This window comes from Astyanax mexicanus, chromosome 10, assembly GCF_023375975.1.
Source record: "Astyanax mexicanus isolate ESR-SI-001 chromosome 10, AstMex3_surface, whole genome shotgun sequence".
Lineage (NCBI taxonomy): Eukaryota > Metazoa > Chordata > Actinopteri > Characiformes > Acestrorhamphidae > Astyanax > Astyanax mexicanus.
In genome coordinates this window covers 33,047,732-33,059,898 of record NC_064417.1, presented here as the reverse complement: position 1 = coordinate 33,059,898, position 12,167 = coordinate 33,047,732, and the positions used below count along the sequence as shown (strand labels likewise).

General features: G+C 38.2%; 1 protein-coding gene across 3 annotated transcripts in view; it reads left to right on the top strand.

Annotated features, from left to right (window-relative positions):
- egf (epidermal growth factor) overlaps positions 1 to 12,167 on the top strand; it is a 36,199-nt gene that overhangs the window by 16,124 nt on the left and 7,908 nt on the right. For all 3 annotated transcript variants that reach the window (XM_049484354.1, XM_049484355.1, XM_049484352.1), the window contains exons 8-17: positions 1,050 to 1,172; positions 2,232 to 2,357; positions 2,508 to 2,644; positions 4,296 to 4,447; positions 9,381 to 9,485; positions 9,595 to 9,818; positions 10,395 to 10,562; positions 10,966 to 11,076; positions 11,286 to 11,402; positions 11,695 to 11,820. In XM_049484354.1, the coding sequence (XP_049340311.1) occupies positions 1,050 to 1,172; positions 2,232 to 2,357; positions 2,508 to 2,644; positions 4,296 to 4,447; positions 9,381 to 9,485; positions 9,595 to 9,818; positions 10,395 to 10,562; positions 10,966 to 11,076; positions 11,286 to 11,402; positions 11,695 to 11,820 (1,389 nt within the window). The remainder of the gene's footprint in view (positions 1 to 1,049; positions 1,173 to 2,231; positions 2,358 to 2,507; positions 2,645 to 4,295; positions 4,448 to 9,380; positions 9,486 to 9,594; positions 9,819 to 10,394; positions 10,563 to 10,965; positions 11,077 to 11,285; positions 11,403 to 11,694; positions 11,821 to 12,167) is intronic.

Sequence of the window (12,167 nt, the reverse complement as noted above, 5' to 3'; positions counted from 1 at the left end):
AGCCGAGGTCAGGCCTGAGTCTGTTTTGAGGCTATAAATAGCCTCCATTTTCCATAATGCTGCTTCTATTCTCGGCGTGTAGCTCAGGTTCATTCAGATCGACAGTTTTCTTTGTTATTTATATTGTTTAGGGCTGTGAAGGTAGATATTTTGCTTGGATAACGTATATTGTCCAAGTAATAATTGTGATAATCCATAATATTGTTATTTTATTGATAATTGTATTCCATTAATATAATGATTTGGATAATAACGACTTAATTATGCAATTACAGACTTTTAAAAAGTAATTAATGTTAATGTATTGAAAATATTCAGACAATGCAATTTAAATATTTGTGTATCCTAAAACAAATTAAACTTGAATAAAATAGCTTTTAAAGAAAGTCAGAATACTAGCTCATTCATGTGAATGGGCTTGCCTTGCTGAGAAACACATAATGGGAAATACTGAGGTCAGCTAAAATTATTGAGGTAATATTTTGAGCCGATAATTTGATAACAATTATTGTGACAGGCCTATAATTATTGCTTATATAGCTTAAAATGATTTAGATTATTTACCATACATCAATTAATACTGGTGAATAACAAATTAACTTTGGCCAATATTACAACTCAATGATCCCTGTACACCCCTTTGCTTCCAGGCTTGATATAATTGTTGTATTTGTCATTATATATTATCATATCGTGGAGTATAGAATTGCGTTGTATAGTATAATAACATATAATCTTATAGTATTGTGTAGTATCTGATAGTATTTTATATTACCATATATTATCACGCAGTATCACATAGTATCATAAAATATTAACTAAGGTATAGTATTGGATTGTAAAGTGTCATATAGAGTATTACCTTATTGTATTGTGTAATATCTGTTAGCATTGCATATTGTCATATATTACAATTTGTTTTATAGTAATTGAATAGTATTGTATAGCAGGGTGTGTAACACTCACTTTCAACAACTTAGAAATCAAACTGTATTCTGTGTGTGTCTTTGTGTGTGTGTGTGTGTGTGTGTGTGTGTGTGTGTGTGTAGAGATTGAGCCCTGTGTGGAGAATGGTACACTCTGTGATCATGCCTGCACACACACTCAGGAGGGAGACGTCTGTGTGTGTCCAGTTGGATCCACCCTAAAACCCGATGGGCGTTCCTGCACAGGTGTGTGTGTGTGTGTGTGTGTGTGTGTGTGTGTGTGTGTGTGTGTGTGTACTTTGCACTCAATGCACCCACAGATCTCTGTACTGTAAACCTTTACTGTAGTTTAATTTTGCATGCCACTGTATATCAGTCTTAAAGCTCAAAGTCAAAGTCAAAGTGGTTTTTATTGTCATTTCAGCTATATACAGAGTACACAGTGAAACGAAACAACGTTCCTCCAGGGACCATGGTGCACATAAACACAGTGTAGACAGAACAATAGTGCAACAGTACAAAAGTGCAGACAGACAATACAACACAATACAGACAAAGAATAATAAATAACAAGACAGTGTGCAAATTATGCAGTGTGCAAAAAGTGTGCAAAAAAGACCAGTGAGGTAGTAATTACCTCTATTACACAGTGTGCAATAGAGTCCAGTAGGGTTTTTAGTGCTTTCCATTTTCTGGGGTAAGTGGGGTAAGAGTGTGTGTGCATGTACAGAAAAACCATCAGTTCAGTCTCTGCAGTTGAGGAGTCTGATGGGTTGGGGGGAGGAGCTGTTGCAGAATCTGGTCGTGCTGGACCGGATGCTGCGGTACCTTCTTGCCGAAGGCAGGAGGGAGAACAGTTCGTGTGAGGGATGAGTGGAGTCATTGGTGAGGGATGAGCTACATTAAAAGAAACAGTCTGTTTAATTGTAAACCATAAGGAGAGATTGAAATATGGTAATATAAAATAAACGAATATTATTGTCAATTAAATAACTCACATAAACATTAAACTTAAGCTGATTTGGGAGGAAATATAGGATACATGAATCTGGAGGATCTTTGCCCTTTAAGCATTGACTTCAGGGTTTGCCTTATTGGTATCACTGAAATATCACATTCTAAAGCAGAGTAGAATATAGAAGTACATTTTTTTATTTATTAGGATTAGACAGAATATGTGGCTTAATAAATAATATATCAGAACTGTGATTAGTGCTCAAGGGTTTATAATAAAGCACTAATTAAACAGGTCATATTTTTGTGTATATGTGTGTACTGGTTGACGGATGTCTCTGCTCATCTCAGGCTGTCTGTCTGCGGATGGCGGTGGCTGTAGTCAGGTGTGTGTGACGCTGTCACCTGGCAGGTGGGAGTGTGAGTGCCAACCTGGATACCAACTGCAGCCAGATGGCAAACAGTGCAAAGCCACAGGCAAGGCCAAACACAACAACACACAGAAACACACAATGTATTAATTGTAAATTGTTCATTATTATGGTAATTAATTGCAGATAATTACTGTTCTACTGAATCAGCCTGAATACACACCCTGTTCAGAGGTCTTTGCCTGTTCTCAATCAGGTCCTCCAGCATTCTTGCTGTTTGCTAACGGGGTGGACATCAGGAGGGTCAGCATGGACGGGTCAGGGAGCTGGACTCTGCTGCAGGATCCTGAAGGTTCCCTCCGAGCTCTGGACTATGATCCAGTACAGAACATGGTAATGACACACACACACACACACACACACACACTATTGACTTTAAGGTTCATCCATGATGTAAACGTGAATGCCATGCTGATCTCTGTGTACTTGTCTCCATCTGGTGGCCACCGGCTGTAATCGCAACATTAATAAATATAATAAATTAATCTGTCCATTTTGTAATAAAAACAAATACTAAAATAAAATATTGGAATGTTTTTTAAACTGATAAATCATATAATACAGTATTCACCTTCAGAATTATATGAAAAATATAAATAAAGAAATGTATATTGGTATATTTAAACACTATTTTATTCAAACTGAATAAAAAAAATGTATTCTAATTCATGTATATGTTATTAGATATATATGAATTAAAATATTTGTATTTATAATTAAAAATAAATAAGATATACATACACCTATCTATTATTTGTTATCGTTTTTATATTTATATTTATTATCAATCTGGGCACAATAATACATACAGTACATACATAAATGCATAATACATTTTTATTGTCACATTATATAATTATATATTGTTGTATTATTATTATTATTATTATAATTATTATTATTAGTAGTAGTAGTAGTAGTTGTAGTAGTAGTAGTAGTATATGATTTTTTATTCTGACACATTCTGACATTTTACTCTTATTCATTCGTATTATTTATATATTTATCCTCATTATTATGATACAAATACTTATAAAGTATTTATTTATATTTTATATGTATGTTTTAGAATAAGTTGCATGTTTTTTTTTATTTACAATCATTATAGATTTGGACTTTTATTATGACACCGCGCGTTTGTCGAAAAGTACATTTCTAAATTTCTCCTGAAATTAAGATGATTATGCTGTGCATTCTTTTCCTGCAGTAACAGTCTCTATGGTTCTGGGAAGTCTTTACACTAAATAAATACGCATTCTCGCCGTTTTTAGACTCTTTGGCCCGTTTTCCGCGCCACAACTGCGCATTCTCGCCGCTTTTAGACTCTTTGGCCCGTTTCCCGCGCCACAACTGCGCATTCTCGCCGCTTTTAGACTCTTTGGCCCGTTTTCCGCACCAGAAATACGCATTCTCGCCGTTTTTAGACTCTTTGGCCCGTTTTTCGCGCCACAACTACGCATTCTCGCCGCTTTTAGACTATTTGGCCCGTTTTCCACGCCACAAATACGCATTATCGCCGCTTTTTAGACGCTTTGGCCCGTTTTCCGCACCACAACTACGCATTCTTGCTGCTTTTAAACTCTTTGGTCTCTCTGTTTTCTGCGCCACAACTGCGCATTCTCGCCGCATATAGACTCTTTGGTCCGTTCCCCGCGCTACAACTGCGCATTCTCGCCGCTTTTAGACTCATTGGCCCGTTTTCTGACACATATCCTTTAAACTTTGAATCTCACGTTATAAAAACCTGCGGGCCAACTTTAAAAAAGGAAACGGGCCGCAGTTTGGACACCCCTGCACTAGGTGGAACACTGTTGTGAGGAGGATTTGATTGAACATCAGTAAGTTTAGGAACTGATGCTGGAAAATTCCATAGTTCATAATGTCATTGTCACATTAAAATAGGGAATTCTCTTATTAGGAGGGGTGCCTGTATACTCTTGGACATGTAGAGTAACTGACAGCTGATTGGTCTGTTTTTTTAAAGGTTTATTTTGTCAGTGGTGGACAGAAACAGATTGAGAGGATTTCTGTTGATGGAGGATCCAGAGAGCTGCTGCTGTCCACCGGACCAGACTCTTTACCTGAGGGACTGGCTGTGGACTGGGTCAACCGGAAACTCTACTGGACTGATGGAGGGTAACATACAAACACACTCACACAGTTTTGAAGGTGTTATAAATGACATTTAACAAAATGATTTCACAGTAAATTACTAATTTCTATATAAAGAGCTCTGGCTGTGTGTGCATGTTAACCCCACCCTCTGACAGCGTACCCTCTCCCCGAGAGACAAGACAGTAACCGCCCACATGGCACAGCGCCAGTTCAGTTTGGAAGGGTAGTAATGAGAAAAATGCTAGTTTTACGCTAATGCTACAGCGCAGTGAACTGACAGGGGACTCTTTTCGGCGCAACACCTGTGAACTCCAGCGACATGTTTACAGTCTATTACAGCCAGCTGATCCAACTAATGAACCAACTGCCCTCACCTCACTAAGGAGAGCTGGGAGTGTCACAGCAGGATAATTAATGAAACATGCAGCACAGCGTTACTCCAGAACCAGATTTAAACACTGTAGCTGAGACGAGTGATAGTGGTGTGTTCGGCTGTTCTACACGCTACTCTATCGGTATGAGCTCTAATTATACTGGTCCAAAACCACCCTCATTATACTGACAGACCAGCTAACTTACACCAGCAAACTCAAAATACATTCTAAACTGTTACTGGAGCTCCTCATACAGCCTGTTCACTCCCCAGCCTCTCTGGATTTGACAGTGGGACAGTAATCTGGGTTACAGTTCAGGTTTTTTTTAATCTTATTAAGATTCTGATTAAGTTTATTATGCAGTGAAATAAATGAGAGGAGTTTGGTGTTTCTGGCTTGTTGTTTTAGGACATTAAGCCACATTTATCCTTCTAATAGGTTTTACAGTGGGGAAGAAACACACATTAAGCTTTTTTACATTAAGTAATTTAGACTCTTACTGTTTTTTTTTTCAATTATTTAAATCTGTGGTTCTGGAGTAACAGTGTCCTGCTAGTTTTCCTGATGTATCACACAGCTCGCCTCAGCGAGGGCAGATGCAACTGGCTTCTATCACATTCTGTGGTAAATAAATATGTTCAGAACCCTGTATGTTTTATTCTGTGTACATTTACCTCCTAAATATCACTGAATCATCTAGATTGATAGATAGATAGATAGATAGATAGATAGATAGAGCGAGCATAATACAAAGTATTTCAGCATATTGTCAGTAAATTTGCAGCATTTATTTGCAGAAAATGAGAAATGGCTGAAATAACAAAAAAGATGCAAAGCTATTAGACCTCAAATAATGCAAAGAATTGTAGATTAGTTTCCAGAGGTTTTCAATTTGGTAAAATCAATTTTTTTTTTATTTTATTTTTTTTTTTTACCATTTTTAGGTGGTCTTTCCTTTTGTCCATATCTATCTATCTATCTATCTATCTATCTATCTATCTATCTATCTATCTATCTATCTATCTATCTATCTATCTATCTATATTACAATTTAAACATCAATTAATATTTTTTTCTTTCTTTTTTAAAGAGCATAATACAAAGTATTTCAGCATGAAAGCTCATATTTGTGATGTGTAACAGCGTCCTATATCATAATTACATCTCTGCTGTTTGTAACAAACCAAACCGTGTGTAAATCGGGTATAAAATGGTAGAGTTGTGATTATTAAAGGTGTATTAAACACCTTAATAAGTGTAAATTAATGCTCTGTGGAGCGCTGGATAGGAGAGCTTGCTTTGCTGTGCAGCCACCTCTCGTAAAGTGTCCCACAGCGCCACCTGCTGTTCTGGGGCGATGCATTTGTAGAGTTGGGGTGTATTTGTGAGAAAATCTCAACACGAGTTTGCGACTCTGCTAAAACTGTGCCAAAAGTCACGTGATTTACAAATGGGCTGTGAGTGTTCGTGAGTCATGACACGGTAATGTTTGAAAATAATGTTTTACTTGTTTTATTTATTACTTTTTGCATTTGTAAAACGTGTTATATTTGTTTGTAAAGAGCAATGTATTAGAAAACAGCTGTGTATTTATTTGAAGTTTACATATATATTTACAACCATCAGGTTTTGTGTTTGTAAAACACACAGTGTGTGTTAGAGAGTCGAGTTTTGTATTTGTAAAACGCGTTGTGTTTGTTTGCAAGTAGTATCATATTTACAGAATACGTTTTCTTTATTTGCGTAGTTTTGGCACTAATTTAGCTCCATACGAACGCTACTGGCCAGCGGCGCTCGCTAGCGGCATCTGCCATTCAGAAACGGATACATGCCGCTTAGCAAAGACACTTGCCACAGCTCCTGTGGCTTTGCACACAGCCATACGCGATCGGGCATATTAATTTTCAGGAATGTGTCGTTCACAGCTTAGTTGGTAGTTGGATTTATTATTTTTAACGAGCAGATTACACGTTTGTTTTGGACTTCCATGGACAGCTAATGGGCTATTTTGGACGTGTTTGTGGTAACTTGATTTAATAGAGCAATTGTGGTAAAGGTAATTTAAATGCTTATTAAAAACAGGAGAAAGTCGGGCTTGTGTCCATGTTTTATTTATTTTTTGGTTCGCGGGCAAAGATCCAATTTTTTATGTGCACGTATTATGTAACAATACTACTGTCTCCCTCATAGGCACCTGCTTTCAGTAGAGGCCACAGCGAGCTCCTGTGGCACATGCCATTAGATCCATAGGCACCTGCCTTTCAGTACAGGCCACAGCAAGCTCCCGTGGCACATGCCATTAGATCCATAGGCACCTGCCTTTCAGTAGAGGCTATAGCGAGCTCCCGTGGCACATGCCATTAGATCCATAGGCACCTGCCTTTCAGTAGAGGCTATAGCGAGCTCCCGTGACACATGCCATTAGATTCTTAGGCACCTGCATTTCAGTAAGGCAATTTGTATTATGCATCATATTTATAAATATTTAGGTACGTTCAAGCACTTAGCATAAATCATTTATGTACTAGTATGTGTAATAGTATGGGACGGTTCTTCAAGGTTTTCATGGTCTGATTGATAACAATTAGGTTGTTTGGTTTTATAACACTACGAAATCTTTTTTTTAATATTTTTTAGGTTTGGTGTCCAATTACTCCAAAAATATTACTTGATATGCATGACAATAATAGTATGGAATTTCTTCTTCAAGAATTACATTGTCTGATTTGATAACAATTATATTTTTTGGTTTTATAGCACTCCAAAATTCCACATTTTGGTATCCAATTGCTCCAAAATCATACAGTAGTATCATCACTTCAAACACATATCTGGCATACATGAGAATGAGATCTGAATTAAGTGCAGTAATATAATAATCATTTGATTTGCTTTGTTAATAGCACTCCAAACATTTCTAAAGCGTTACACTGTTGTACAGACAGGCAGCAGTCTTTCTTGTGTATATTTGTTGATTAGACCTGGTTAAACTATGTTAATTTAGATTCCATTTTCAGTCTCTGCACGAGAAGCGCGAGCCTCCGCCCTTTAGAGAGCGCTGTGCACGCGGCTACTGTAAAACACGCATTAGACGTGCATACCATTTATCGATGTAGATAGCACGACCAAGCTTTTTTTAAGTGCAGATTACGTGACCGTGGTCAGATAGTAAAGTGCTTTAGTACTATAATATTTACTGATATGATGCGTATCGCTGTGGCCTCTACTGAAAGGCAGGTGCCTATAGATCTAATGGCATGTGCCACGGGAGCTCGCTATAGCCTCTACTGAAAGGCAGGTGCCTATAGATCTAATGGCATGTGCCACGGGTGCTCGCTATAGCCTCTACTGAAAGGCAGGTGCCTAAGGATCTAATGGCATGTGTCACGGGAGCTCGCTATAGCCTCTACTGAAAGGCAGGTGCCTATGGATCTAATGGCATGTGTCACGGGAGCTCGCTGTGGCCTCTACTGAAAGGCAGGTGCCTAAGAATCTAATGGCATGTGTCACGGGAGCTCGCTATAGCCTCTACTGAAAGGCAGGTGCCTATGGATCTAATGGCATGTGCCACGAGAGCTCGCTGTAGCCTCTACTGAAAGGCAGGTGCCTATGGATCTAATGGCATGTGCCACGAGAGCTTGCTGTAGCCTCTACTGAAAGGCAGGTGCCTATGGATCTAATGGCATGTGCCACAGGAGCTCGCTGTGGCCTCTACTGAAAGCAGGTGCCTATGAGGGAGACAGTAGTATTGTTACATAATACGTGCACATAAAAAATTGGATCTTTGCCCGCGAACCAAAAAATAAATAAAACACAAGCCCGACTTTCTCCTGTTTTTAATAAGCATTTAAATTACCTTTACCACAATTGCTCTATTAAATAAAGTTACCACAAACACGTCCAAAATAGCCCATTGTCCATGGAAGTCCAAAACAAACGCATAATCTGCTTGTTAAAAAATAATAAATCCAACTACCAACTAAGCTGTGAACGACACATTCCTGAAATTCCTCAAATTAATATGGAGTTAGTTTACTCCAGAACCACAGAGCTAACGTAATTTAGCTACTACAGTTAACTTAAAAACCATAGTCTAAAATACTTAATGTAAAAATGTTTAATGTGGGGTTTTCCCCCACTGAAACCTATTATAAGGACAAATCTTAACGTGGCCTAATGTACTAAAACAAGCCAGAAGCACCAAACATCTCTAATTTATTTCACTGTATAATTAAGACAGTAAATGGTAAAACGTGTTATAGCGTTTAAAGCTGGTTCTGGGGTAATTCTGTGCTGCTGGGTTAGTGACCTCTTAGACATGAAAAAAAAAAAACTCTTAGACACAGAACCCCATATATGGGCATAAACAACATGAAGCCGACTACAAAATGATGAAAGGACTTCAGTGGTCTATGGATACAGAATGTGGACTTGTCAGGGTTGGGGTCGGTTAGGTGCAATGCAAACCGCGCTAAGCGCTAACTATTTCTCTGTTCAGAGGCGAGTATATCGGACTGTAGTCTGCGCATTTACAGTGTTAGTTTGAATTGTGTCTTATCAAATATTGTTTTGTTTCTCAGTTCGTCCTCGATTTGCTGTAGCAATATGAACGGGCAGGACACAGAAGTTCTGATTTCTGAGAAGCTCCTGAAGCCTCAAGCGATCTTGGTCCATCCACAAGCTCAGTAAGACTCTATCTATCTATTGTAGCCATGTATTAGACATGGACAAATTGTTTTGGGTTGTAGCACTTTGGCCCACTTTAGCCTGACTCTGTTTGCTCTGTGTGTGGAGGAAGTTGTTCTGGACAGATGTGGGCAGTCGGCCAGCGGTGGAGAGGTCCGGTTTGGGCGGTCTGGGCCGTGAGGTTCTGGTCAGTGCTGGACTGGTCACTCCCAGTGGACTGGCCCTGGATCTAAGCTCTCAGCGGCTCTACTGGACTGACCTGACGACCGGACAGATAGAGTCCGCTAGACTGGACGGATCTGATCGACACACACTCACACAGAACCAAGTAGGTGAGGCATCTTTGCCGTACACACTTCTAAACACACACAGATACAAAAGATAGGTTACACTGACATGTCAAAAGTCATAGGGCAGCTAAAATGTATTGAATTGATTTCATCAATTAAAAAATAATAATAAAGTGTTACATTACTAGATAACTTGGGAATGCTCATCTTGTGAGTGAGGTTAATTAAACACTGGTCAGTGTGCTCACAGTAAAGCCAGGTGAATTATGGGAGTTGGTGTGAGGTCTGATAGTTAAAGTGCTGGTATTTAACATTTTTCTCTCCACAGTGTCATGTGCTTACCAATGGAAATACACCCTAGAAGGCTAATATTACCACCCACAGCAGACAGTGCAGTGGGTGATAATGATGGTGACCAGCGGCTTCTGGCCGAAAATTGCCCATACTAACAAAAAATTACTCAGAAATTACACCACAGTGTAAAATCTAAAATGTATATTTCATTTTTGTATTCCCTACATTATATGTGTCTTAAGCATCTTATCTTTAGGACTGTATAGATACAAATGTGTGTGTGTGTGTGTGTGTGTGTGTGTGTGTGTGTGTCCCTGTCTGCAGGGCGTCCGTTTGCAGTGGCAGTGTTTGAGGACAGTCTGTGGGTCAGTAATTGGGGTGATAAACAGATCTACCGGCTGGACAAGAAGACTGGACTCAATCCACAGCGCCTCCTAATGGAGACTGTACAACCAGCCGCAATCACCATCATTCACCCCCTAACTAAGCCCGGTATGGACCCGCACACACATACAAACTCGCACACTTACACACAAACACTTACCAGAGAGAGAGAGAGAGAAAAGAGAGAGAGCAAAAAGAATGAGAGAAAGAGAGATCAAAGGACACATTGTTTATGTCATAGAAGCTTATTTATGTCTCTATGGAAAAGGGGGCTGTTCTTAGACTGGGATTGGCTCATTGCTCCTGTCCATTACAGCAAATCTTTCCACAATATTGGTGCTATACTGGAATTCAATGTAAAAAGATTTTATTTTGTGTTATTGTAGAGCAATTATATTGTTCCATTTATTATGAAATGCTGATATAATATAGAAAAATTGAGAGGTTTTTTTGTACAGTGATTTATATGATGGTGAACTTGGTCAATAAAGTGATTCTGATTGGATGACAGGGTCAGGTGACAGGGAATGGAGTGATCATTTAAAGAACAAAACTCCAAATGATGAAAGTCTGCCTTCGGACTCAGGAGACACTGTGGCCTTCACAGAGAAAATGGTGTCAGGTATGTGTATACGTGTGTGTGTGTGTGTATATGTGTAATAAAAATGTAAAAAAAAAAGTTATATTTTATTATAATTAAATATACATATTTTAAGCTTATTAATTTAAAATGGCTTCAATGTAAAATTACAGAAGGTACATGTGCTGGTGAATCAGCTATATTATAATTAAAGTTTTGATTAAATAACAAAAGCTATATTTTATCTCCAGATCAGGATGAATGTTTCTCGTTAAGCTGTGATGGGAATGCTCAGTGTGTGCTGGGGGTTGGAGGAGCTATTTGTCAGTGTCTGAATGGATTCACCAAAAATGGACAGATTTGTGTGGGTAAGTATATAAATGTACACTGTAGCATTTACTTCACTGTCTATACTGTCTATTAAAAAAAAATAATAATAACATCACAGAAAAAACTCTGAAGTTTCAGTCTGGACTGCTGCCAATCAAAACAGATCTCATTTACATACTGTATACCAGTTTAATTCTAAGGGAAATGTTGTACTTTGTGAGAGAAAATACTAAAAACGTTGATTCATTATGTGCACATGTCTACATTGTACATACGGTGTATTGATATATTGATGATTGTGTGTGTGTGTGTATGTGTGTGTGTTTGTAGATATTGATGAATGCTCAGAGGGCCTGGCAGAGTGTTTGAGTGTTGGTTCTGAGTGTGTGAACACAGATGGTGGATATTTCTGTGGGTGCAGATCTGGATTCAGTGAAGATGGACATCAGTGCAAAGGTGAGAGAAAAACATACACATGCAGTCCAACTCAATTAAAACTATGGATATTGTATCACAATTTAACTCAATTAAAAGAATTAAAACTGCACTATAGTGAAAATATGGGTATAGCATTACAATTGAACTCAATTAAAGGAACAAAAACAGCACTGTAGTGACAGTATAGGTGTTTTATCAGAATCTAACTCTATTAAAAGCAAATAAAATGAAAAACAAAAACTGCACTATAGTGTTGGTATAAGTGTTGTATCACAATCTAACTCAATTAAAAGGACAAAAAATGCACTATAGTGATGGTATAAGTAGTGTATCACAAGCTAACTCAATTGATAAAACAAAAACTC